At 41.8% G+C, this 27,302-nt stretch overlaps 3 protein-coding genes across 3 annotated transcripts in view; 1 reads left to right on the forward strand and 2 right to left on the reverse strand.

Annotated features, from left to right (window-relative positions):
* Positions 1 to 27,302, reverse strand: part of LOC308144648 (complement C3-like) — a gene marked incomplete at its 5' end in the record, with an annotated part of 107,381 nt that overhangs the window by 14,120 nt on the left and 65,959 nt on the right. The window contains 14 exons of the mRNA XM_080515823.1: positions 479 to 608; positions 786 to 941; positions 1,356 to 1,556; positions 1,644 to 1,859; positions 3,055 to 3,198; positions 3,286 to 3,401; positions 4,125 to 4,239; positions 4,330 to 4,432; positions 4,509 to 4,596; positions 4,674 to 4,756; positions 5,182 to 5,273; positions 5,485 to 5,555; positions 6,301 to 6,466; positions 7,303 to 7,511. Of these exons, the coding sequence (XP_080371949.1) occupies positions 479 to 608; positions 786 to 941; positions 1,356 to 1,556; positions 1,644 to 1,859; positions 3,055 to 3,198; positions 3,286 to 3,401; positions 4,125 to 4,239; positions 4,330 to 4,432; positions 4,509 to 4,596; positions 4,674 to 4,756; positions 5,182 to 5,273; positions 5,485 to 5,555; positions 6,301 to 6,466; positions 7,303 to 7,511 (1,890 nt within the window). The remainder of the gene's footprint in view (positions 1 to 478; positions 609 to 785; positions 942 to 1,355; positions 1,557 to 1,643; positions 1,860 to 3,054; positions 3,199 to 3,285; positions 3,402 to 4,124; positions 4,240 to 4,329; positions 4,433 to 4,508; positions 4,597 to 4,673; positions 4,757 to 5,181; positions 5,274 to 5,484; positions 5,556 to 6,300; positions 6,467 to 7,302; positions 7,512 to 27,302) is intronic.
* yju2b (YJU2 splicing factor homolog B) lies at positions 10,760 to 16,575 on the reverse strand. Its single transcript, XM_080521014.1, has 10 exons — positions 16,457 to 16,575; positions 15,756 to 15,869; positions 15,615 to 15,668; positions 15,447 to 15,529; positions 14,302 to 14,357; positions 14,152 to 14,212; positions 13,280 to 13,422; positions 13,015 to 13,187; positions 11,871 to 12,009; positions 10,760 to 11,398 (listed from the first exon to the last, which is right to left on the reverse strand). Exons 2-10 carry the CDS (start codon positions 15,756 to 15,758, stop codon positions 11,019 to 11,021), a joined length of 1,092 nt encoding a protein of 363 aa, XP_080377140.1. The 5' UTR covers positions 15,759 to 15,869; positions 16,457 to 16,575; the 3' UTR covers positions 10,760 to 11,018.
* On the forward strand, positions 16,807 to 17,971 carry LOC308149320 (transcription factor IIIA-like). Its single transcript, XM_080521015.1, has one exon. It carries the CDS (start codon positions 16,809 to 16,811, stop codon positions 17,856 to 17,858), a length of 1,050 nt encoding a protein of 349 aa, XP_080377141.1. The 5' UTR covers positions 16,807 to 16,808; the 3' UTR covers positions 17,859 to 17,971.

Here is a 27,302-nt window from a genome sequence, read left to right on the forward strand (position 1 = left end):
GATTAAATAAGACACATTTACTGTATCTTTTATACTGTATAAGTCACCTTTTTTAAGTTTAGTTTATTCAATTTTTTTGTTGTATTGTTACTCATGCAATGTATATTAAGAAGCAACCAATATATGAAACCATACTCATGCATACATCCTAGGACCACTAGATGTCACTGTATGACAACAGAATGCTGCTACGTTACCACTGAAAACGCTTCATTACTACCATATTTATAGGGAAAAACATTAAATGGTCAAATGTGCAACACAAAACAGGAAGAGAGCACCAGAATGTGTTCAGTATGAGAAATGTGAAGAAAAGCAGATATATTTTTTGTTTTTTTTAACAAATGTGATTTGTAATCCAGAAAATATGGTAACAGGTATGATGATTATGGCAACTCGCGTACTTTTCACAAAAAGTTTGGACATCTGAAACTGTGAACACCAATCAGCTTATTTTACATCTTGTCCACACAGATACCTGCTCTGGTCCGAGTTTTGAACCCCTTGCTGGACGAGTAAAGTACCCCGGCATCTGAAAACACCTGAGAAGCATCTCTGCCTCCACCACGAGTGCAGCCGATGTCGCCGCGCTCCACCACATCCCAGACCTGAGCAAAACCAGTGAGGAAGAAATCACTGTCTGATTTTACTTCTTCCACAGTCCTGTGGCGGGATTGCTCCTCTAACTGATCTCCGATGGTACAGATGGCAAAGTTGTCTTTTGAGAGGCTCTTTTTAACAGTAGTTGGCACCAGAGACTCTTTGACTCTTGATCAAATACACACCTGCTTCTGTGTGAGTCGGTCCTTGTTGAGCAGATACACAGCGTTGTCCACAGCCACCATGCTGACCTTTGACCCCGGGTCGCCGCGGATCTCAAAGCGGAAGGTCTTCCCGGGTACATGGTCTCTGGCCCTGCCGTCCACTGGGCCCACTGTCAGCTAAAAGACACAGACGATAAAAAAATACACCCGCAAAATGATAAATGGAGATGTTAGTTTGTCTGTTTGATTGTTGCATACTGTTTTGTAAAAATTTGAAAAGAATTGAAAAAAAATGCACTTCTTTTAGTGACACTGAATCAATGTTTTCTACCAAAGAATTACCGTAACTGCAGGGAAAGTAACATAGCTTTTTCTTTTTTGCCCAAGGTCTTTATTTAACAATGTGACTGGACAAAGTGACCAAATCTGGTAGCTGCTCCTAAAGTTTAGCTTCTGATGTATGATCAGAGCTCCAAAACTTTCAGAATCGTTTCAACTCGCGGTGCACTAAATTCTGATCTTTGCAGATGTCGACCCATGTCTACAATTTCTGCCCATCACATCGATAAAAATCTGACCCCCAGCACTTACCCCTCCAATGCAGGAATCCACCACGTCTATCCAGACAGAGTCCGACACCACTTCCTCTTGTCCGGCCCACGGAATACTGTAGAAGGCCACGAACCTGAACGACGGCATCATGTCTGCGGTCACTGACAGACCCACGCTGGTGAGCACCTGACCGCTGACATCCAGCCGCTCCGCTGTGATGATTTTACCTTTACTGAGCACCTGAAGATGGAATAATAGCATGATGATTTGGTATCTGCTGGTGTCTTTGATTCATGTTGAGGGATAATAATGTGTGTGTGCGGTTACCATGTAGGTGAGGTGTTTGATGAAGTTTTTGTGTGTCTGGTCTGCAGTGATGATGCTCAGCTTCATGGACAGGCTGTCACCCACAGACACCCGGTTGCTTCCTGTGGAGATAGACAGGTAGTTCTGGAGGCGCCTGTTGAAGGTGACATACGGTTTGACCGTGATCTTCTGTCTGGCCTGCTGCTCGGGTCTCAGGCCTGCCTGGATGGTCTCAGCCTGGAAAACATACATAACACAAACATGTTTTCAGGTGGTCTGTGACGACCTGTGAGGCAAAACAAATAAAAGTATGCTATTCAAAGGAAAGTGAATTTATATTGTATAGTATATTTTTTCGAAAGGATTCAGTTCAAAGTGCTTTACACTTAACAAGCAGGTTCTTTGTACGACTGATAGTTTTAGTAAGAATTGGGATCCATATTTAAGTCCTGTTAATGAGACAATTTTCTCTTCTGAAAATGGAAAACTCTTGTTGCTTTTTTGGCGTCTGTTTCCATTGCTTGGAACCACTGAGAACACGTTTTGAAATCGCCTCTGCCACTGGTCGTGAAGAAGATTTCAAAGACTTTCAAAACATAGACTTGACTGTCTTAGATTTGCTTCATACTGACATTGTAGTACTTGAGAGCGGTCTTGGTCTCGGCCACTTAACATACTGGCCTCATCTTGGCCTTGTCTTGATCTTACGACGCTCCGGTCTTCGTCTTCACTTGATCTGAACCCTTAAAATCTCTCAGGATGCTCTGGTCTTGGTCTTGACTCAGTCTCTGCACCCTTGAAGTCCTGGTCTTGTCATGGTCTTTGGATGCTTTGGTCTTGGTTTTGATGCAGTCTCGGGTTGGGTGGCCTTGACTACAGCACCACTTCATACATTCATCAAAATGATGTCAATAGAGACTGATCAGCCAGAATATTATTACCACCTGACTCGTGTTGTAATGGACTCACTTTCTGGCCTATAAAAGCATAAACTCCAGAGATGCCAGCAGTAGATGCTTTAAGTTCTAAAAGTTGAAATGAGAAGCCTCCATTGGAGCACATGAAACTAATCAGGATCCTCTTTTTTGTTAGTTTATTTCTTTCTATGATCCCATTGGACAGACTGACCACTGTAGAGCCCACATTAAGCTGTCTTTTCAATTTGACCCTTGTCAACCACATTTCTCCATTACTCATCTTTTCACAAATCAGTTCAAGAACAAAACATTCACTTCCTGACATAAATCCCTTCGACAAACAGATGACATCCAAAGAGAAACTCATTGTTCTTATTTGATAATCTCAATGCTGAACTTTGTTCTTTACATGTCAACATGTCATATTATATACTGTCCTTATACACTGACCACCTCCACCATCACAGCCACAGCCGCCCCGAAAACAAGTTAAAGAAGCAGGGACCCAGACTCACAGTGATGGTTTGTGGACGTTGTAAGCTGGGCATATTGATGGAGACTCTGGCTGAGCCAGAGGTGACGACCAGCGGCTCGTCCAGCAGATTCAGCTTCACCATCACAACAGGAGCCGGGGAACCGTCGTGGTGGCTTACCAGGACCTGGACAAGGTGGAAAAAATGTCTCCAGTGTGGTTTCCATCCACTTTATTGAAGATCTCTCATTTGAAATGATCATCTAGAACTTACTGTGAAGTCCAGAGGCAGGCCTGGCTTGAAGTACTTCGGAGTGTCTCTGAACAATACTACATAGGGAGACTCCACAATTTTAATGCCAGTTTTTTCAGCCTCGACCAGATCACTCCCTGCATTGGTGGGGGGGGGGGAAAAAGTCCTACCTTAAAATCCAAAAGTTTCTTGGAGTTGAAAAGCATCTTTTAAGTTTAGGATGACTTTGGGCATGTAGATACTCATCTAGTCCCAAGTCATACTGGAGAATTGTGTGGGTGACTGAGCAGACCGTGACAAACTTTGGTCTGGTTCTAACACACTGGAGAGTTGGACCTCAACAATAAGGAAATTACAACAACGCACAAAAACAGACAACTGCCCCCCTGAAATGGCTCTAGAAGAACTTTTCTGTTGATCGTGTCCCCTAAAATCAACATGGAACTGAAAGATAGTTTCTCTTGTGAAGGGTTGTTGGGGGTGGCAGCTACTTTCTGCTTGCAGTGTGCAAAAAGCTGTTAACCGTGCATCAAATTCACATGAAACATTTTTAGGTAGTTGGTGGACAGAAATCCCATGTATACTCTGGCAGAGCACTGCATGAATATAGATACTCATTGGATAGCGGGATACTTTGACTCCAGTGTTCAGCCCAGACCTCAGTGACTCATTACGTCATCATGATATGCAAAGTGATACAACAGTGAGTTTACCTTTAATGAACATGTACAGATCCTTAAGGGTTATTTTAGTGTTTTTAAACTTAAAAAAAACAGCTTGTTATCAAAATTACCATAGAAGGGTTTTGTTTTTTTGTTTTTTTTATTTATCCTGAATCTGTACTGAGATGAGCTGTTTACCTGTTTTGGTGAGAACAGAGGCTTTAACATACACAGAGTGGCCCACCAGAGACCGGATGTTTGGGTACGCTTCTTTGAGCTCGTCCATAGTCAGTTTGACCACTCCGCCATCCAGCTGCAGAAGGCACAACATAAGTGATGTTGATCCGAAATGATGCAGTCAGCTTCAAAAACATCCAATCAAAGGGAATTTCTGTGAACTCACCTGAGACACCTGCTTCACGGCGGGCAGTCGGATCATGTCCTTGTTGATTTTCACTCCAAACACAACGTAGGCCGTTCCCTGGACCGTCTCTCCGTACAGGTACCTGAAACAGGCCATGAAATACATAATGAGTTAAAACAGTGAGAAGATGGAGAGATTTATTTTGTATTTCCACTGACCTGGCAGAAATCTCTACTGCCAGTTCTTTGTCATCCAGCCTGAGGAAGGACGTCTTCGGTGTCACGGTCACGTTGAAAGCAGGAAGCACTAAAACAAGAAAAACAAACCCCGTCTCGAAATTCTTCAGGAAATGAGATTAAATGAGTTAATACAACTTAACCCACCATACTTCTTCACCTCGAACCGGGAGGTGAACGTGTTCTGCTGCCAGTGGTCGAACTTTGCAGTCACTACCCACAATCCTTCACTGTGAAACAATCGGTCATGTCAGAGGAAATCCAACCACTTTCTCTACAAACCTGGTAGATTATTATTACCAGGGACAATGACCATAAAAGCATGTGAGATAGTTGTAGTTGAAGATATTATCTTTAAGTTGTGTACCATTGATCATAATTTCATTCAAAGTTTCTCCAAATTTCCTGTGCTGTCAAAGTAGATGTTTATAATTCTTTTTAAAAGTATATCTCGGGAGTGCTTCGAGTCCACCCGAAAAGTTGTTTTTATTTATGGATTTTAAATCTGCTTCATCAACACACATATCCGTTTTATCAACGCTGATGTTTCGTGTAAATTTGACACGTTAACACGAATTTAGCTTTTTTTGTAAAGATCAAACTATATGAGTGAAGACTGCAAAGACATCCAAAGATCCAAATAAGATGATCATACTTGACAATTTCCGAGAGAGGAAACTGTTCTCTGAAGATGCCGTTGGTCGCTCTGACTCTGGAGATCTGTTTCACCACCACACCATCTGGATTCTTAAACACACATAGAAAGAATGTTCATTTATATCAGACTCACCAACAAATGACTGGAATATACAGAAGATGTGATCTGAAAGGTATGTGAATGATGAACAAGGATGAACGCATGCTCGTTGCAAACGGGTCAAACATGAGATGAAATGCCCATACACATCGTTACAACAAAGATTTCCAGTCTATAAATCAGTATATCATCCCAGTTTACCAGAATATCTATGGTGATGGAGCTGTCAAAGGCCTTGAAGGTTGGCGAGGATACGAAGGCTCTCAGTCGAACTGGACAAAGAAAAAAAAAATTTAAGAAGTCACATAACAATGAAAAGACAAAATATTCAATCGTTTCTGTATTTTACATTTTGAATAAATAATTCAAATCGCAATAATACAATAATAATGTTCGCCAAACAAGGCGAACATTATCTGGACTTTGGAGCATTTCTTTCAAAAAGTATTTCTACACTTTTGTCCAAACTTCAAATTCATAAATCTTGAATGAGGTTCCTCTTGTTCTTTAAGAACTATAAGAGCTATTGTTTGAGCTATTACACTAAAGATTGAGCTCCAGACACATTTTTTAGATCTTGGCTTTGAGATGCTCTGATCTCGGTCTCAATTCAGTCCCAGCCCCTTACATTCTTGGTCTTTTTTATGTCTTTGGATGCGCTGGTCTTTGACTGTCTTGAAACTCGTTACAGTCTGGTCTGGGTCTTGACTTGGTTTCTGACCTTTAAGGTCTTGGTCTTACGAGACTTTGGTCTTGGACTTCACTCAGTCTTGGCCCCATTAAGTGTGGGTCTTGTCTAATGATGATCTTGTCTTGGTCTTGGATGCTCTGGTCTTTGTCCTGACTCAGTCTTGAGTTCGATGGTCTTGACTACAACTCTAGTAAAAGATTTTTGGTTCTACCAGATAACTTCACAAGAACCAAAATACTTTTATTTGACAGATGAATACTCTTGATAAGATATGCATGTTTGATTCTGATGTGGTTGTGTTAATCTTTGAGTCTCTGTGTTCTCACCGGTGTCTCCGGGGTTGTAGACGGGTTTGTCCGTCTGGATGAAGATGTACCCGGAGTGAAAATTTACCATCAGCACTCGTTCCTCCACGTGGAATCCCTCAAAGTTTACTTTTAGATACACAAACTTGTTCTTCTTCTCATCACGGTTCAAGTCACCTGAAGGAAGCTGGAAAGAAATCAGACCCACAAATTGGTTTGGACACAATGTCATGCTTAAAGTCCATTGTGATGAAGTCAAATAATCTCTGCTGCCATTTTTAAACTGCTTAGCACAAAAACCACTCATCTGGCATTAAATTGCCAGATTAATTTTGGCAGCAACATGTCAAGTAGGATGTAATTCAAGAATTTTTTTATTTATGGAAGATCAATGCCCAGTTGTTCATCCATCCTGTTTAATTTTCTATTACAGTGGTTCAAACCCATTTTTTTTCCTGGATATGACTACAATCTTTGCCATTTTACCTATTTTTCAAAAAGGGAACTGCACAAAACCTACCAAAAAATATTACTTCTAAGAAATGTAGCCCTATATATGCATTATTACATTATTGCCAGCAGTTATTACATATTGAAAACATTTTTTTTTAATGTTGCTTTAATCAGATAATGACTGATTAGTGATTAGTGACAAAATGTTATTACGATAAGGGAATACGCTGTTGGCAAATTATTACACTATGGGCTTCATTACATTGAAAAAGGCTTCAAATTGCTACACACCTCAAATCTGTATTATTCCTTGTTGTTCCTGATGAAACAGGTTCCATCAGGAACACTAGCACTGACCCATCTGACCCTGTGCAGTATCTTTTGCCTCACACCATGCAAACCCTCTCTCCTCCAACTCTGGCGTGGACACCACGCCTCGTGTCAAAAGTCACCTTTTACCTTCGCTCTAATATGTTAGATAGTAATTCAGTGAGTATCTGGGGAAAAATAGGCCACTCTTTGCCAGTATGAGTAATTATATTACTGAAGATGATTTGAATGGATTTTCACCAGGATGGTCTTGAGAGCGTGGTAGTTGTTCTCCTTGTTGAGGATCACGGAGTCCTGCAGCAGCATGGTGGTCTTACTGAAGTCCTGGATGGAGATGGAGGCGGTGACAGGGCCGGCCAGACCTTCGGCCTGGAGGAAGATGTTCTCCTGGCTGTCCGTCCTCAGCAGGTCCGGGGCCAGCAGGGTGAACCTGCAGGGAAAAGGTTCAACTGTTCACACTGATGACTGGGCTCGGATCGCAAGGGCAGTGGGTGGTCTTCTGTTATAGAAGTGGACTTGGGAGGTTGGCAGGTTCAAATCAAACAGCCAAAAGGCCAAAAGGTGCTCCTCAGAGCACTTTAATGTGGCTGCCCAACACAGAAATAAGATTGGTAAATGCGGAAAAAGGAATTTTCCCAATGGAATGATAAAGTGCGATTCGATGTTTAGTTTAAGAGTAAGGTCAAATCGGTGATTTTTGTTTGAGGACTATATGATTACTGTCATTGTCAAAAAGACTGAAGCAAACTGTCTTTTAAACTCGGAGAACGAGCAGAAAGAGTAGATGAGTGGTCAGACCAAGCTACATGACATCTACAAGGAAGAGTGACACTGGTCTGTTTGTCTTCAACATTTCCCATTTACAATAGTACAAATTTAATTTCCTCAATAAAAACGTTGAGAATCTCTGGCCTGATGAAATATTGGGATAGGAAAATTAATTTCTGTGTGATTTTAGTGCATTCGTGAGATTCAGATGGGATTATTTTGTGTCTGGTTTCAAAGTGTCAGTGAGCGTACCTTGGCTCTGATGACACAGTCGGTATGGCCACCCTCGCAGGTTGAAAGCTGTAAATAGACAATACAAATGTTAAAAATCCAAATATATCAAATGGGCATGTACAAGAAAAAATACACGTGGTATATGTATGGGTGCATGTGCCAATTGTGCCAACTACTGATGCAATGACATCAACCCAGTGCAATGTTTCCATAATGACTAGTATCTCTACATCCTGGGAATTTAATATCATCAACACCAGACACAAGACAAAATTTTCCAAGACACCTGACTGGTGAGAAGGCGGAATTTATATACTGGTTGATCTCTTATCCAGAACGTCACCTGATCCAGAGCAGGTTAGAGGTTCGGAGTAAGTTACCGGGATGATTTACCTTGGTAATAATTGAACCAGTGTCGTAGTACGGCAAACCCTGAATTGACTGCTTTGTAGCACAGGCCTATGCTCATATGTGACAATTTGCATTATCCAAGGTTCTCCAGCATAAAGCAGCATAGAAGATTTCCCACTGCGAGCAGCATGAGCATTAGTTTGTATCCCCAGTAGCTTTGATCTGCAGTATTATTGATGTATTTTAGAGGGTACGTAGCTTCACTGAGTCAAAATATCAAATGAAATGAGAATTCGTTTTGGAGAGTGTCTCATGTTTTGCATTACTTACAAACTCCTGTCCCCGAACCGCGCATCGTATGGCAATCTGGGGGTCAGAGAGCAAATAAGTTCAAAGAAGTTTAAGGGTTTCAACAGGATTATACAGGTATTATGTATTGGTTTATACAACATCTGGACACGCACATACCTTATCCACGGTGGTCTGAAACTAGAAAAGTTTGAATAAAGAGTTAATATACAGTAGATATTGATGTAAAGATATAACTCATGAGTAAAAACGTCTTACCTCTCATAAAATAGCTGTCCATTTGTGCGACACAGGATGGAGAAGAATAAGAAAATGCCGTGCAGCTTCCATGGCGACATGTTGACTGAATGGACTGTGGATGGAAAGCGGTCAGCAGTGTTTAAACCCAGGGTTTGCCTCATCTGTCAACAGGGTGACGGCGGTCCGGAATTTCCTGATCGATTTGCGGGGAAAAGACACAAAAACAAACAGGATGAGCTGGTCATGACCAAAGGGCCAAAGAGAAACAGACAGATAAGATCCTGTATGGTGATAACTTAGTGACACTTGTCAGAAGAAAGATTCAAGGAGTGGATTGTAACTGTTTGAACACTAGGCAAATAAAGGGTATGAAAGTTTTAAGTGTATTTAACTCGGTTAAATCCTGATAGGTCACCAGTCCTTCATAGAGGTCAAAGGGCAGCACTAAAACACAAGGTCAGATTTTGTACCTTCCTGTACTTCAACACGTCTCCACCACTTCAACTCAAAAACGCAACAACGAAACACATTATGGAACATAAAATACTAGCAACTGGTGCATTTGTTTGGGTTTTTCTTCAGCAGCAACAACGTTTAATTGAAGGAAATCCTTGAAGGAAAATATAGTTGTGCAAGTTTTTATTTCTAACAGTAGAATAAAAATCACAATCTTCGCAATTGCAAAACATCAGATTTTTCTTATTAGTTTTTCAGATACATTTATCCTGATTTATGCATTTGTATTAAAAATATGAAAAGAAATATGCTAAGAGATATGATCTTCAACTTATTTTAAGATACAGAAAGTCCAGTTAGCCTTGTGTATATCTGGTGTGTCAACACATTGTATTTTAGAACCACAGTACTCGATAATGAATGGGTATGTGATGAATAGTGGTACACAAAAAGTTATCAGCAGTGTTCTCAGTGATGACGCAGTGGGCTCGGGTTCAACTCCTGACCATGGCACTTTCTTTTCTTTCCTTTTTATTAGCTATAGCTCTGTTAATGAATCCAAGAGCCACAACCTCACAGGCAAAGAGCAGCAGGTTGGCCACCGTAGTCGAGTGTTGCACGTTATAATACTCTAATATACTGGAGTTGAGCAGTAATTCTCACCCATTAGGCCAAAGATGGTCTGCGAGCACCAACTACTGGTCAGATCAGAGCAGGTTTAGCACATGTATAGTTACTGTCAAGGTTTTGAAAGAAGAAATTGATTACCGTTTCCCCGAGTCTCCCGACCACAGTCTGGACAATGGAGCAGGAAGGGTAAACGCAGATGAAAATAAACTTTTGACTGAAGTGATGGAAGTTTTAAAAATGGGGGTAAAAAAAAAAAGAGATAAAAGTGATGCTACCTCCTCCTCAAAGGCGAAATACGTCCACAAGTACAACCCTGACTTATTAAGCTGGGCTGTGTGAACGGAGGTCGCGAGGCAGAGCCGAGAGCCATACACGCCTACATACACAAAACAAAACAAAAAAATGTTTTTCAGAGCACCACACTGTATCGTAGAACTTATTTTACAAAGTTTAACTTTGTTAATCTCAGTGGACTTGATTTAGTTATTGAATACAAATCAAACCAAGACTCGGATTAAAAGAAAAGAAAGTGTTAATATTTAAAAGGGCGGCGGACCACTTTGTGCTGGGAAGATCAAAACGTTGGAGAACCCCTGTAATAGAGCATAGTCAAATATAGTATCATACATTTGTAAAAAAATATATACCCATGTTCTCTTTGAAATATTTTCTTTAATTGATAGTTTGTTGCGCCAGACTGGAGCCTCCTGCTTAAGCCTGATGTTTGACTGACCTGGTCTCAGTAATATGTTAAAAAGCTGAGGAAAAAAAAAAAAAACTTTGATCAGTAATTTACATTTATTAGAGTACAGAGCAGCTTCATCATTGGACGTGTGTGTGTGTTTTTCTAAATTCAGAAAAAAAATACATCCTCGCAGTAGAGTCTCTTTCTGATACGTTAATGATCGAGCTGAAATGTTTTCCAGTGAGACGTTAAAGAAAGTCTATATTTAAGTTCGTCGTCTTCGTTACGAGTCTGAATCCGAGTCGCTGTAGTCGGCCACCAGAGACGTGAGAGATCCTGAACACGTGACCTTCTCTTCTGTCCGTCCTTCATCCGCCTCCTTGTGACCTCCGTCGACCTGCCGACCTTCTGTTGAAGCCGCGTCCTCGCTCTGTGTGACCTCTGCGCTGACCTTCGTCACGTCTTCTTCTTTAGCCGAGCGCCTGCGGATGAAGGGGCTGTGCGAGGAGCCCAGGGCTTTGGCCACCGCCGCCCTTTTCCCCTGCAGGCCCAGCTTGTGGAGCAGAGAGCCTGCGGCGCCCCCCGGTGGCGCCGAGGAGGAGGAGGTGAACCACGAGCGAGAGGAGATCTCTTTGCGTTTGATGTGCTTCTTGTCCTCATAGGCTGAAAACAAAACGAGGGGAGTTTCCAGGTCAAGATTCAAATTCACTAATTATATTCATGTTCAATTAAAGAGGATTAATCAGAGTGATTTCAAGGTTTTTGATAATACTGTAAAACACTGCAGCTTCAGACCCAGTTTGCGTGACTAAAAAGGCTTCGTTTTGTGTTTTTGTTTCAGAAAAGTTCCATGTATTGAAACCAATTTATGCAGAAAATGTTATTTTTTTTAAACTACAACTACCAGATTTGGTTTTCAGTTGTACTTTGGATTAAATATGGAAACAGAAACATTTTTAAAGTGACAGAGGAATTAGGAGCTGGGAGAAAAAAGTAGAAGATGCTGCAGCCCCTCAGGCAGGATTCATTGTGTAAAAATTATGAAGGCAGAGAATAATTTGAGGCCCGTCTCCAAAATGATGAAAAACGCGACGTTTTCACATGAAACCGGCGCATGAAGTCTCCTGCAGCTTACAGTCGGGCGTCTGGTAGGTGAGCAGTGCGGCCAGTTTCTTGTCCTCCTCCCTCTCTGGCAGCAGCGGGATGGAAAGGTTCGTCCTCATTCGAACCGCGTCGTCTTTCTCTTCCTGCTCAGCCCGAACTTTCTTCTCCGTCTGCACAGATGAATGAAGCACTGAATAACCCAGAGAGAATCAGGCAGATCGACATTCATCCTTTTTAGTCGTTTGTGTGAAATACATTTCTGTTATTAAAATATGAATAGTTCTGTTGGTTAGTGATTATTGGTTCTGCTTGAAGGAAAATGGGACCTAATGAACTGGAGTTACTTCGTGACTGTTGTGACTGTCATCCAGTTTGAGGGACATAAAAACACAAACGTACCAATAAAATAGATGGAAACACAACATGAAAGAGAAGTGGGAAGTAAAATATCTCTATTGTGTTTTCTGTTTGCTGTAAATTACTTCCACTGTGTGAAGCTGATATAGATGTGCATCGTGAAGGAGGTGAAGAGAGGTCAATCGACCAACAGATCCGTAGTGAGACGGAGAGGGACGGCTGAATCGCAGAGGCACTGGGACGATCTTTCTGGATCTTCCCCGTCGGATTGCTTTTCTCCTTTAGACACTCAATCCTTTCTGTTGATTACCTCCTCCTGAAGCTATTGAGATCCCACCATTACAGTTTTTTGTCTTTCATGAGTGTTTCCACTTTTTGCCAGAATAATTTCAGATTTTTCTTTATTTCATCAACACAAATCTAAGAACTGGGTTCGGTGCAGAAAATTTGAATTTCTGATGTTTTCTTTGGAACCACGCGGCGCCATCTGTGATATCACTTTGTGTTCAGGTTATGATTGTATGGGTGTTGGTTTTTTTTGTTTGTTTTTTTTTTTTTAATAAATAAAACTCTTTTGACCAATATCAATACTTTGTCCCTGTAAAAGTTTGTCCTTTTGGTTTTGTCCATTTTCTTCCTCCTTATGTCAGGCAACGCTTCAAGTTCGACTATTACACTGGATTTGTTTTTTTTACTTTAGAAAGCAAAACAAACAAAAGAATCTGGAAATATTGACGTTTCCCTGAATGGAATGATCCATTGTTTTGAATCTTCTCAGATGGATCAGTCCATCAGCAGAAGTCACGAGCTGAGCTTACTCTGAACTTCCTGCGGAGGGAGCTGTTGAGCTGGAAGTCGTCCTTCCAGCCGGCCTGGTAATCCTGGATCTCCGACAGCGAGGGCAGAGCCTTGGTGAGCTTCTGCCGGTCTTTTCCTCCGTGGTCCAGTTTGTACATGGCGTCCGTCTCCAGCTTCTCCTTCTCTTCCCGCTCTGGTGGACGAGGCCGAGGCCAGGATTTTACCACGAGGACCTTGTTTTTCCTCCTCACGAGCTTTGTTTTCAAGTCCACGTGGTTCCTTTACCTGTGGTGAGGATCTGCTCGTTCTCCGCCATGTCCCAGCGCTCCTCCTTCCTGCGAGCTCCGCTCACGATCAGATAGTCGCACGTGGCCGGGTCCGTCTGCATCTCGATGTAGTTCACACACAGGTGGCACTTCATCTTGAACCTGCACGAGGACAGCGAGGAAGGGCCCACGTTGAAAAACTGAACCATCACAGTGCTGCACAACGGAGGAACGAAAACTGGAAGAATTACTACAAATGTTCAAACATAACTGGAGCCGCAAATCAGGTTTAACCCTTTAAAATGAGGCGAATGCAGCTTCTAAGGTTTTGATATAAAAAGTGTATCTTGTTTACATTTCTGATGTTTCAATGGCAATTCAGGATCGTGAACATGTCATTACATTTTTTTCCTGTTTTTGCACCTGAATTCAACAGTTGCACAATTTTGACATTTTAGCGGTTTTAACCATTTTTACCCATTCCCATTTATTATTTTTCTTTTAGAAAGTGCTGATTTCAAGTGTTTTGTTTTTTTTAATTTCATTGTTTTCCACGTTTCTTGTGGCTTTAGTTATTCTTCCAGAATTTGGTTGTTTCTATTATTAAATCCTTTTTAAAACAAGGGTTAAGAGTCATTTTGAAAAACACCCTGGTCTGTAAGTATAATAAATATCATTAATAAGGCGTCATTGAGCCACTACAGAGGGCCTGAAGAGCCACATGTGATCCAGAGGTTGAAAACCCATGATATAGATGAAATGTTTAAAAAACAGTTTTAAAACAATCCAATAAATTCATAACTATTAGGACGAAGAAATAATAGAAGAAACACACATTTGTTATTATGCGATTATTGTTTTCTGAACTTGGTGCTGTTCCTCCTGTGTTACCTGTAGATGGGCGTGGTGTAATATTTCCCCACTTTCTTCTTCTCTGCGTTGTAACGTACCCCTGTGTGGAGACAAGTCGCGTTAAAGGCCCTGAAACATGAAGAGTGACACTGAGATTTGGTCAAACTTCACGTTTGGAGCTGAACTCACCCATGCCAATGTGATTCTTGCAGCCGTCACACCAGATGTTGTATGGCATCTCAAACCTGCACGGACGCAGGGAGGAGGAGGAGGAGGAGGAAGTTAAGTGGATTTACTCTGACTGATGGTAAAAACTTACTTTCAACATACGGTGTCATTTCACTGCTTTAGGAGTCTTAAAGTCATGATTTCTGGGTTTAGTGTCTCTCCCACACTGCCCTCTACTGGACGTTTTGTTTAACAACCACAACAACTTAAGGAACAAGTTTGTAGAGCCCCAGACATGAAGTCTGGAACGAAACTTGAAATTGTGGACACACACTATTAATTTTGAGCCACATTTGAGAGATTTTTTCCCCAGAAAATAGTATTTTGAGCTGCTGATTTATTCATTTTTGCTCACAAAATACATTTTTAACAGTTCGCTGGGTGGACTGGCCAGATTGGAGCTTCTTTCATGATGGTTTTGGCCGACGAACCTTATGTTTAACACCCCTAGTTTAGAGTATAAAATGCAGGTGCGTAAAAGGAACATGAACGGGCCTTAAGAGACCTTGTTCTTCCACCTGTCTGACCTGTTCACATGCTTCTTTATGAACTAATATACTTATAAATTCCTAACGATGTGCAGTCTAGATGTTGCAATTAATAATATTTACAAACCAATAAAATTCAAGGCAGTAAAATATCTAAATTTGAATGAGACGGCATCATCATTACTTTAAGGAAATGAAAATATGAGGTTACCGATCTTAAACACATTTACTGTTTTAGTGAAAGGAGCATTTTGGTGCTGCTTGATGTCCATGTGTAATCCTTTTAATACTAGATTGATGGGATACATTTTGATTACAGAAATTGTTGTTTTTTTGATTGTAGAATTGTTACAAAATGTGCAGTAGGTGAGAGCTTCTGCAGTGATGACTCTTGTAAGGTCAAAAGGCTCTATTTCTCTGCTTCTTTTTTAGAATTTTGAATATTCTTTAAATGATAAACAGCTTGTAGAAGTTGCAGTAACTGCATAACTGTACTTTGCCACGAAACAAGCAAGAAATTATGTATTTCCTTTAATTATCAGGAGCTTTATAAATAAATACAATCTCACAGTTGTCATCAACATCAGTTCATTTCCACTGTTACGTGAGCATACTGACCTGATAATGAGGATGCCCTGAGACAGTTTCCTGGCCCTCTCCCGCAGAGCGTGGGTTTTATGGTAGCCATTGAGGGATCCATGCTGTAGACACAGAAAACACAGGTTGTCAGCAAACCAGAAATAAGTGAAGTAAAAAAGATTGGTATGATTTTTTATTTACACGCACCTTGGCTGGGTCAAAATCCGGCGGATAATATTTGTTTGTTCCTTTTCTTTCACCCTGTCAAGATGCAACATAAGACAGTTTACACACATTTTATACATATCAGGAGAAAGACAGATGACGTGTCCAATCCAAGACTTTTACCATAGTGACGACTGGAGGTTTTCCCCACTAATATATTCAGCTCTTCAATGTCCTCCCCCTCCTCGCTGAAGCCGCCAACACCTCTGCTTGATTTCTTCCAAACTTAACAATGAGCTGGAGAAAAAAATAATAAAAAATAACGACATTCTAGAGGGTCTGAAGATTCTTAGAAATCTTGGTGATGCTGTATCAATATTGGCTTTAGGTTCTTCTCCATCTGTGTCTTGAAGCTTGGCGTGAAGCTTCCATTTTCATACATCCCAAATCTAAACATTTGAGTTCAGTTAACTCTTCGGAATATGCAAAGAAAAACAGTTTGTTGTTTTAAACGGAAGAAAATGAGAGAGGAACACTAAAATGTAAACAACTACTTAAGTACTCTAATATAACTCGTTCTCAAGTTAAACATACTGCGAGTTCGTGAGCCGATAACTTAAAAGTTATATTACGTTACAATTTGTTCTTAAAGTAGTGAGCTCAACAAATTATAGTGATTTTTTTAGCTCAAACGATTGCTAAAGAAAAGCCAACCTTAGCGACACCAAGCTCGCTGTGTCGCATTAGTGTAAGGTTTTCGCACAGAATCAAAAGTGTGCAGCTCGATTAAAGCTCTAACTATACACAATTATATTATGATATAAACACGACAGTGAATTGGACTGTTGACTTTACTGCATGGTTCTGATTCACGTTTTACTTACAAGTATCGTCGTGGAGTCAACAAACAAGCTAACCGCAGAGCCCGGTGCTTCGGAATACCTGGTTTCCCTGTTAAATGGTGACCGCCTTCCTTTCGCTTCCGTCGTTGAAGATGTTAAAAGAGACTCACAAAAGTTGTGACAATACGAAACGTTGTTGAAAATGTGGATAAACGGCATCCGCCAGGAAAGCGTTGACGCTGTTATTAGCCGCAACGCTGGCCATTGGAGGAAGCAGTCACCAGTTAACACGGAAACCAGTTGATCCGCAACATAGGAAATGACGCCACCGAGGGGATGTGACCTCAATTAGAGAGCGACGAGAAGCGGCGAACGGAGTGCACATGTTTTGAAAATGGAGGCTCCAGAGGAGCGACACAAGCGCTACATCTGCTCTTTCAGCGGCTGCTCGGCCTGCTACAACAAGCAATGGAAGCTGGACGCTCACTTATGTAAGCACACAGGCGTGAAGCCGCACGCGTGCCCGCGGCCCAGCTGCTCGAGGTCCTTCTGCAGCCGTTACCACCTGGAGAGGCACGAGCTCACCCACACCGGCGTCAAGCCCTTTCCATGCACGGTGGACGCGTGCGCGGAGGCCTTCACCACCAATGCCAACAGGGACCGGCACGTGAGGCGCGTGCACACGCAGGGCAGCAAGACATACGCATGTAAGTTCGAAGGCTGCGGCCACGAGTTCAGGAAGAACAAGCAGCTGAAGGCCCACATGTGCGAGCAGCACACCCAGCAGCCGCCCTACATGTGCACATATGATGGCTGTCACATGCGCTTCACCTTCCCCAGCAAGCTCAAACGCCACGAGAAGGTGCACCGGGGCTATCTGTGCCAACAGGGTGGCTGTGGCTTCACGAGTAAGACCTGGACCGAGCACCTGAAGCACAAGAAGGAGCAGCATCGGCCCGAGCTGAAGTGCCAACAGTGCAGCAAGGTGTTCAGGGACTCGTGGTTCCTGCAACAGCACCAGCGGGTCCACTCCGACGTCCGGGTGGTGCTCCGGTGCCCCCGGGACGACTGCGACAGGTCCTTCACCACCGCCTTCAACCTGCAGAGCCACATCAGCTCCTTCCACGAGGAGCTGCGGCCTTTCGCCTGCGCCCACGACGGATGCGGGAAGGCCTTCGCCATGAAGCGCAGCCTGCAGCGCCACAGCATCGTTCACGATCCCGAGAGGAAGAGGCTGGCCAAGCCCAGGCCCAAGAGGTCGTTGGCCTCCAGGCTGAGCGGGTTCGACGTTAAGAAGGTGGTCTACAAGAAACCCCAGAAGGAGAAGGAGCCACCTGGTCCTGTGGAGCTGGCGTCCCTCCTGCACGACACGGCGCTGCTGTGCAGCCCGGCCGTGGATGCGCAAGAACTGAGCAATGCACTGACTGCACCTCTGTCAGTGTAGAGACAGTCGAGGGACTCAAACCGGCACTTGTCGGCCGTGAACGTCTCATATGAAGCTCAAACAATGCAAAGGTGCATTTGTCTTTTTGGGACGTTTATGTTCACGATATTTATGTGTGTATGAAGGAAAAGTATGTTCTTCACATTGGAGAAGCTTGAAGAAATGTCAGTTTTTGCCAAATTCCTCTCTTTGTGGCATCATGGTGTCTCAATAAAACTTGGAACCTGGAATGTATTTTTGTCTCGTTGTGGTGCTTGTACTTGTATTACAGATCAGTTTTGTCAGAATTTTTGTTTTTCAGTTATTTGTGTTGGTTTTTGGAAACTTGGTTCCTGTTTTCACTACAACAGTGCTTGGAGCCACTGAAAACCTTTTTGAAAATGGCTCCGTGAGGTGTAGATTTTTGAAAATGCTTTGTGTAAACAAAGCCAAATGCAATTTTCTGCAACACCGCTACTGCCCATGCGCACTGCAGCTGTAGTAAATAGTTGAAATAGATGGGTTTTCTGCACATGCACAAGTGGATTGACAATATAAAAAAAAAATAGGCAGCCTTCAGAGTGCCATGCCTACCAGTCCACATTCTCCTGGGACTTGGAAGTTTTATACTTTAATTACCGTAATAATCCCACTTTGTGGTCTGTCTGTATTCACCATTATTCATGTTGTCTGTGAACACTTTTCTGTGATTTCCTCACAAGAGTGACCAACAGCACTAACTTGTGGCCCAACAGGCTAACTACATTGTTTACAACGGTTTTGCCGTTTTCGAGTAAACGGACATAAGTTTTGCGACATTTAAAAAAAACCTATCTGAAGTAAAAACATGCGTTTTCATTTGAACCGTTATGCAACTGGGGCTTAAAATAATTTTTATCAACAGCATTTACAGTAAACAAACTCAAAATCCTTTGCTTTAAAAGAAAAAAAAAAGCAGCATATTAAATAAAAAGACTTCTCAGGTTAAAAGTCACATTTTACATTATCGCAAGTTGTCATTTAAAGCAACCTGAGCTCGTGGACAGGGCACCGGTTGGTTTTCATTCTTACGCACTTTGGGATGTGTTTCACGTGATTGCCAGTGATCAGAAGGCCTGAGGCTTTGCCTGCTCTTAGGTTGTCAAAATCACTTTTGCATGTCAAAAGAACCCAGGATGAGACACTTTCTACAATCGAGGACAGACTTCGGGGGGGAAAACAAAACCCTTTGCATAGAAACGGGTGTCGGCAAACTTAAACACTCAAAAGAGCCATTTGGACCCATTTCCACTGAAGAGAACACACTGGGGGCTGCACCCCCTCCCATCCCCTTACATTTGGGGTTTTATAAAAAAAAAAGTTTTACATTTCAGGCTCAACACTTGTTACATTATAGACAGTTATTACATTTCGGGTTTTGCTACACTAGATTTTATAACAATTTGGGTTGTTACATTTTGGGCTCTAATCGAACAGGGCCTAACAAAAAAAAAAAAAGGGTCCAGTCAATGATGGTGTAAATTAGGAGCAAGAGAACAAGCAGTTACTTGAAGAACAAATCGCAACGCAAAATGACTTGATCATGTTTGCATTCATTATAAATATTATAATACTGCAGCTCTCAGGCTGACCGCAGCTCGAGAGACATCCTGACTTGATAAACAGGTAAGTCAGTGGTCATATTGTTATGGCCAACTGGTGCCTGTCGTTACGGTCCAGGACTGGTGCGACGGCCTTGCTCATCCTCCCACCACACCAGGTGGGTGTGTTTGTGGAATCGTCTGGTGCGGAGGAAAGCTGGAATTGAGCGGCAGCACATTCTTGAGCTCTGATAACGAACTGCGGAGAAACGCAGCAGATTTACAGCGTAAACAGGAGAAGCTCCCTGCAAGTTTCAGATTCCGAAGCTAAATCATCGCTGAATATTTCCAGCTCCGAACTGAGGCTGCTCCCCGCATTCCTGCCACGCTCGGCTCAGACGAGCCGTATAAGGACTGGCTGTCTGAGCAGCTGGTTCCAGGATTGAACGTCACATCTCATCATGGCGTTATTCAAAGGATCCCAACGTAACATGTCGCGTAACTATTTCCTCTGCTAAGAGCTCCCGCCACCTTGGAGTGACGAAACCTGCATTCATCAGAGACTTCATTCGTCTCGTTGCAGAAACACTGACCGCTCACGTCCTGCAAGGCTGCGGTCAAAAGCATGTCAAGATACAGTGTTGTAACTTTTTCATTACGTGTGACTTGAACCACTTTTCTGCTTTCAGTTCACTGCTTCTGTTTCTATTTATTCTTGGTTATCATCAGTCCCGAACCGTGGTTTTCAAAGTTTGGGGTAAAGGTCAGGGGGATTCCTTTTTCCTGTGTGATTGTTTAAAAAAAAAATTTTATTTCTTTTTTTTTTAAGATTTTCAAAACAAAAAGAGTACAACTGTTTAAACTTGAATTAAAATTGACTTCATACTGATTATAATGTCAATAAATTGGCTATTAGATCCCAACAGTGGTAAACAGTGTGATCTTACAGAATGAAAAACAAATCCAAAATTCAACCAATAACTTATTACCCAGTAGTCATTTTGTAAAAATATTTTCTTTTAAAATCATTGGTGACTATACATTTTTCTCCAAGTCTTTCTGTCTTATGTTTTTAAAGGCTGAAATCAAGATTACACACACAATATTTCCATTCACAAGATGATTTGTACTTTTGAAAAGATCTCTTTTCATAATTGTTTTGCTTGGTATGCAGAGGATTCATAACATGTAGTGATTTCTCTTTGGGAATAATCCTTTAATAGACATTTCTGAGGTGTCGCATCATTGTAATAGCAATCCAACTTAGTCGTCTGTCCATATCAATGTCCGTGTCATCGCCATTGTTAATGTCTATAACATATTGTTCTCTGCACATGTGTGTGTGTGTGTGGTTTCATTACAAAAACAAACAAAAAAGTAGCTACAAGTGGCCCAACATGAAAACGACATCGTTTTCTAGATTCTGCCCTTTAAATTAGAGAATTTTATGAAACGAAAATGCAAAAATGATTAACTTTCCCTTGAAATGCTGTGTCAACGAGGCTTAAATGACAGGCTTTAGGTTGCTATGTGGCTTTAGAACACTGCTCCTCATCTATCATATCTCTGATCGCGCCAGCATGATTCAGCCACACACAACAATTTGACTGTGAATTGATGACTTAAACATTAAATATGGACTTGTGGATTTTCATGTAATGAGATCATTGCAGATCCAGCGCATGAGTAAACGTTTTGCTGTCGGGGCCATGAAGGACCAGTGGACATCTGCCACATGCTGTTCAAGTCTCATATCAACCTCCTTAGTTAAATGCTGGACTTATCCAATCGTTTGAAACTTTTGCCTCCCAAGATCACTGTCTTTATGTACAGCATGCAATCGTCACACTTAGTTTGGACTATCGCTCACTTTATAGATTGTCTTTTAAAACATTGTAATAAAAACATTCCTATCACATTTTTAAGAGTTTGTTTAAAAATAATACAAATTTTGCCCTCATCTCTTCCCACATGAAGTTTACCCTCAGTGCTGACCTGAAGTTGGTGCCTTAAGGTGTTGTAGTCGTCCAGTTTTGACAGACACAGTCCCTTGTAATAATTATTAACTTTATTATGCCTTTAGTATTTTGCCGTTGTTCTTCTCAGGCAAACGGGATTTTGCAACATACCTTTGACATGTTTTGTCATGCGTTCTTCCATCTTCATCAGAAATGTCACCTGAAGACTCATCCAAACATGTCAAAGGTACATTATTGCAAAAACCTATTGCCAGAAAAGAAGAAAAGCAGAATACTTACAACAGTCCCCATTGACCTGCTGAGTGGTCCTTCATGCTCAAAAACGTCTGAGAACAAACGATACGGTCAGTATGGGCGGAACAAGATAGATACTACTGCACTTCATCTCCCACACTGTTCAATGGACCTCATTGTATGGTGCCTTTTCACCATTTTGGCACTTTAGACATAAGTACTAATCGTGACTGTGACAGTGAAAGGCGCTTTTTGTCAGTTGGGAGCAGCTTCTTTTGCCACATTGACAAAGTAGATGTGGATTAAACCATGAAGCTCGTGAACTGGACATGTTCTTTTTCAGGCTGGCTTTGGACACAGTATTCATAAATCCATGCTTATTGTCATTATAGAGGCGTCCCAAAGAGAATGAATCAGGTCGAATGGACTTGGTCATATGCCTTGGGAGACGTTTCATCCGTTAGTCAACTGATCTGATTCATTTGCTTTTTGAGTTATCACAACCTTTAATAACAAGGGACCAGACAATTTTGGACACATGATTGCTTTAATTTGACTTCCCAGCATCCAAGATGTTGGAGAAACTGCAGGATCACCACTATTGTTTTAAGTCATGGCCTGTTTAGGTGAGTTTGCATGTTCCCCTGGCGTCTGCATTGTTTTCTCTCCATGTACTTTGGTTTGATCACAAAATCAGAAGATATGCGTTTTCTCTGTAGTACCCTGAATTTCACCCATTGTCATCGAGCATGTACTTCAACTGCAACGGTATCTTGTACAAAGAAGCTGAATGGCTTGATGAATATGGACGACAGAGGCAGTGGGCTTGCTTCGTTTTATGCAATGTTGCAACGCTAACACAGTCTGCTGTGCTGGTTAAAGTGACTGGTATCATATCTTGCCACATCATGACCAATTTGCTTCTTTGTTTTTGTTTTTTTTTTTCCTACGCTTTTTACAGGAACTGATGCAGCGTTCTTTCCATTCCCTTCTTCTGACAGCACTGAATTCCAGACTGGTTCTCCCGGCCATAATCCTAGAGGATTGCTCTATCTCCACTGTATCCACCAGCGCCTCCTCTTTCCCTCTGTCTTTTTATCTTTCCCTTCATCTCCCACTTTCATCCTCCTGTCACTTCCAGAAGTGGAAGGAATGCATCAGGTCCTTTGCCCTTTCGTGCGCCTGCTTTCCGTGCGAGTTCACCGGGGAATGGAAGCTTTCTATGACAGGAGCTTTGACTGTCTCAGCTGAGTGGAGAGCTGAGATGTTTCAGAATAACTAACATTAGCCTCAGGTCCAGATAGGAGAGGGGTCACTGGTTTGGTATGATACATCTGGAGGTGGTCTTATCCTATAAATCGTTGCTTATGTTGCCCCACATCAGTGCCAGAACGCTTTAGAATATTCCACTTCTACAATCGAAATCTCATTTTGTCGCTCACACACATGCAGACAAGCACACACACTCAGAAAGTTATGAAAAGCTCATTGGAATTTTATTTTTATGTTCAGGAAACAGGTCAAATGTGGTTAGAACTCTTGCCAGACTGTGACAATTCACGAAACACCAGCAATGTCTGTTTTGAATCACAATGGATTGGCACTAAAAACATGTTGCTTCTAACAACATCTCACAAATAACACGTGTCCTATGCTTTGGAATTCCTTGCACATGTCATGCAAAAGTAGCAGTACAGTTATTTCTTGTAACTTTCAAAAAAGTGGATCATGAAACAGTGTCCAATTTGACAAAGTTAAGGCAGAAACGAAACAAAAAAAGACAATAATCAAATCTTAAGGCCCTGTTTATGCAACATTTCAAGTGAAAATGCATAGCTCTTGCATTTTCATGTAGTTCTCATGTTGCGTTTATTTTCGTATTGAAACTACACACAAATGCGCACAGAGAACAAAATGCTATACACAATCACAATGGTGAGTGCACAGACATTCTTATGGACAGACAATGAAGTTGTATCGCCATTCTGGGTGACTCTCAACTATAAAACTATTGTCTGTCTACTTGTGCATGTGCAGAAGAACTATTTACTGTCCTACGGCTGCAGAAGAAGTTTTTAGTGGTTTCAAACGCTGCTGTCGCGTAAACAAAACGAGACCTAAAATGCGACTAAAGTTTTGCGTTGAAAAGGTTGTGTAAGCAGGTCCATAGTGAAAAGGGACTGGGAAATAATGTCGACTATACAGTTATGTAGGACAGTTGAAAGTTTCACACCATGTCAATATCGGATCATTTTCAGTCCACTATTCATTGTGTCAAAAAACAGAACCCCCCCCCCCCCCCCCCCCCCCCCCCCCACTAAAACTAATCTGTCCTGCAGATATGGATTCACATCACTGTGCTCACACTGAATAGACTAGCTTATTACTTATAAAGCACTTGGTTGAAAAAAATACTTTTCATTTTTCATTCATTTTGATGATCCAGTACAGGCTTTGAGACTTTATCCCTGAAGGAATGCCTGAAAGTCCACACTGTAAATTTTGCGGAGCCATTATTTGTTTGAGATTTAGGGATGATTCCTCAGTAATTCATATCAACAGAGCTATAATACATGAGAAATGAGGCCTTTTAACAGTAATAAATAAAGTTGTAGTCTCAGTGGACACACTCCTCTTGTCTGAGGATAACTCAGTGAAGCCAGGGCTCAGATATTAGAAAGACTCCGTCAAACTTATCTCACATGTTATCATTGATGTAATTACTGTGGTCATAATAATTATAAGGTAAAACTCACACTTGTTAGATTATTCTAACATATTAACCACAATTCACTGGTTACCAATGTTTTTTGGGGTTTGGCTTTCTCTGTGCAGGCTGCATGTCTGTGTGGGTTTTCTCCACGTTCTTCCTCTGTTTGAATGCTCTATTTTGTTTTCCTTTCCATTCTTTTTTTTAAATTTTTTTTTTTAGATTTCGCTAGATAATGCAATAAACATTGACTGATGACCTTTTGGCCAAATTTATAATGATGCTGTTTTTCATAAAGTGGGTGTGTGTAATTGAATTTCACTTTGTTCCGAAAGTGTCAGAGGATCTTGATGGTTTGCAGCAGGGATGTCGATCATAAGGCCCGGGGGCCAAAACAACGAGAGGCTCCAAATCTGGCCAAACCACCAAGCAAATTGTACAAACTTCAAAGAGAACATCGATTCTTCTAGACATTTTTCAGTCACGACACAACGCAACACTGAGACCCCAGCTGAGATCAGCAATATAAAAACATGCATAGTGCAATAGTTAAAAGAGAAGGTTTTGGGGGACTTTTCACTGTAATTTTCATCACAAGGTTTCATTAAAATTGGCTTTATGTTGAGATTGTAATAATTTTCAGAGCTAGATGTTTGGTTTTTCGGAAATATTTCCATCACATATACTAGAAAGACTTTAAAGTTGAAATATAAAGATTTTTATGTCTCTAGTATACCGGTCTAATCCACTCAAGATGAACTTGGGCTTTAAGTGCAACCACACTGCTTATCTCCTGGTATCTGTAACTCTCGAAGACCTTTAGAGGTTTCATAAAATCTGCGTCTCACCGATAACATCTACACATTATTGGACAGTTAAATCTTACAGAATATTCTTTACGATGCCATTAGCTTGAAAGAGGAGAACAATCCAAAAACATGTAGACAATGTCAATGCAGTCGAAATCACTGCAAAAGGCAAGGCTATATGACTTCTGAGGCCCCGTTTACACGTTTCATGTGACAACGCATTGTTTTTGCATTTTCATTCCACAAAAGTTTCTCGTTTACACAAAAACCTGCTTGAAAACAAACTTTCCTCATTTGGCATTTACCAATTGGTGGTTTTTCATATTTCTTTTATTGTTTTATTGTTGTGATGTTATTATTGTTTTGAACCATCATATTACTGTAAAGTACTTTGTAACCTAATTTTTTTTTAATGCCGCATGAATAAAGTTGTTATAACAAAGGAAGGAGGTTATGGAGTGAGTACTCTTTTAACAAACATGGTTTTTCTATTCTTCGGCTGTATAAAGTCAATTTCCTCTCCTTTAAACAATGTAAATAAATCAGATTCGGGTTTTGCTGGTAGAGGTCGCTGTGGTCTCTCTGTGTCTGCATGTAATGTCTTACAAAAAAACTTCAGTCTCCCTGAGATCTGTCAGTCCAGACACAAAAAAAAAACTGTATATCCAATGTACATCCCCGAACACAAATATAAAAATTCAAGCTTCAGTCCAGATATTACAAAAGCCCCATAAGGGGAGACACCAGAAAAGTGTTCAAGTTGTTTGACAACTTGTGTTTGTTTGCTGGATAACACTGGTTTCTAAAAAGGGAATACTGAGGTGTCAGCGCTGTGCATGGATGGTGAAAGTAGGGTTCAAATATGCACTTTCATGTAAACTCCAAATTCCACTCAGAGTCTGGTCAGGCCCTATGCCTGTTACGTAATGCATATTCTACATATTCTACATGTCAGCCCCACATTGCAGAGGAAATCCCTCAATTTATGGACCAGATCAAGACGAGTCACCCATTGTGGAATGTCTGCTGGTACAGGTCCCGTTGTATTCTAATTATAGCCTCCATTTAATGTTGGTATTTAAGTGTTTGAGGTAAAGTTCAGATGGAGTAAGGCACAGAAATCTAAACAGACTGAAGGCCGGCCGTTTTATTCCCATAGACTTCTTGCATGGATCAATTTTTGTGGTTATGCATTGTCCATGGCGCTCCCTCCCTACATCTGTCAAAACCTTTTCCACTGACTCATTACACAGCGTCTTCAAAGTGACGACACTGTCCACTCCTGACGAGGTATTTTTAAGAATCCCCAAAGCTTTGGTGAGTCCATTTTGATCACGTCCTCTGGAAAAACATCTGGAGGAAACTCGACAATAAAAGGAGTGATTTACATCAATTAGATAATCCCAACAGGACAAATTCTGGGTCAAGCGCCCGCCTGCCCTCCTACGCTCCCTGTCAAGCCTCAGGTGAGCGCGATAGCCTGTTGGCAAGCAATGGGTTAGTGTCTGTCTCCCACCTACACCTCCTCGTCTCATCCCGTTCACCCCCCCCTTTATCTCCAGGGGCTATATATTGGAGGTGGTGACTCGTCTGCATCTTGAGCATCACTCGCACCCGCAGATGCTGTTCAGTCTGGTTTTGCAAAACGCAGACATGCAAGCGATTAGGTCCCTGTTGAAGCTGGTGGTAATTCTTTACTGCGTGCAGAGCGGAGAGGGCCACTGGCTCCGATCTCTGATTTGTAAGTTATGGTTGACAGGATGTTTCTGACCAATGACCTTTGTGGGGAATGTAATTTACATGAATACAGAGCTCACGTTTTTGTCTGTCTTTTCCAGATCAACGACAGGAAACAGCCTCTGCACACATGTCTGAAGCAGCAGAAGAGAGTCAAACAGAGGCTTCGGGATCACGTCTTCCTCCGGACCCCGTCGCTTCAGTCCGGGTCCGGGTCCGCCGCTCCACCGAGGCCCCCCCGTGTGGCCTGCGCTCAGTCCTGCTGCAGGTCCGGGACCTGGGGCTGGGCTACGACTCGGACGAGACAGTAGTGTTCAAGTACTGCGGTGGGACGTGTCCCCACGTCCGCTCCAACCACGACCTGGCCCTCTCCAACCTGCTGCTTGGTGGGACGCTGCCCCACCCGGCACCCGGTG

This window comes from Blennius ocellaris, assembly GCF_963422515.1.
Source record: "Blennius ocellaris genome assembly, chromosome: 3".
NCBI classification, from domain to species: domain Eukaryota; kingdom Metazoa; phylum Chordata; class Actinopteri; order Blenniiformes; family Blenniidae; genus Blennius; species Blennius ocellaris.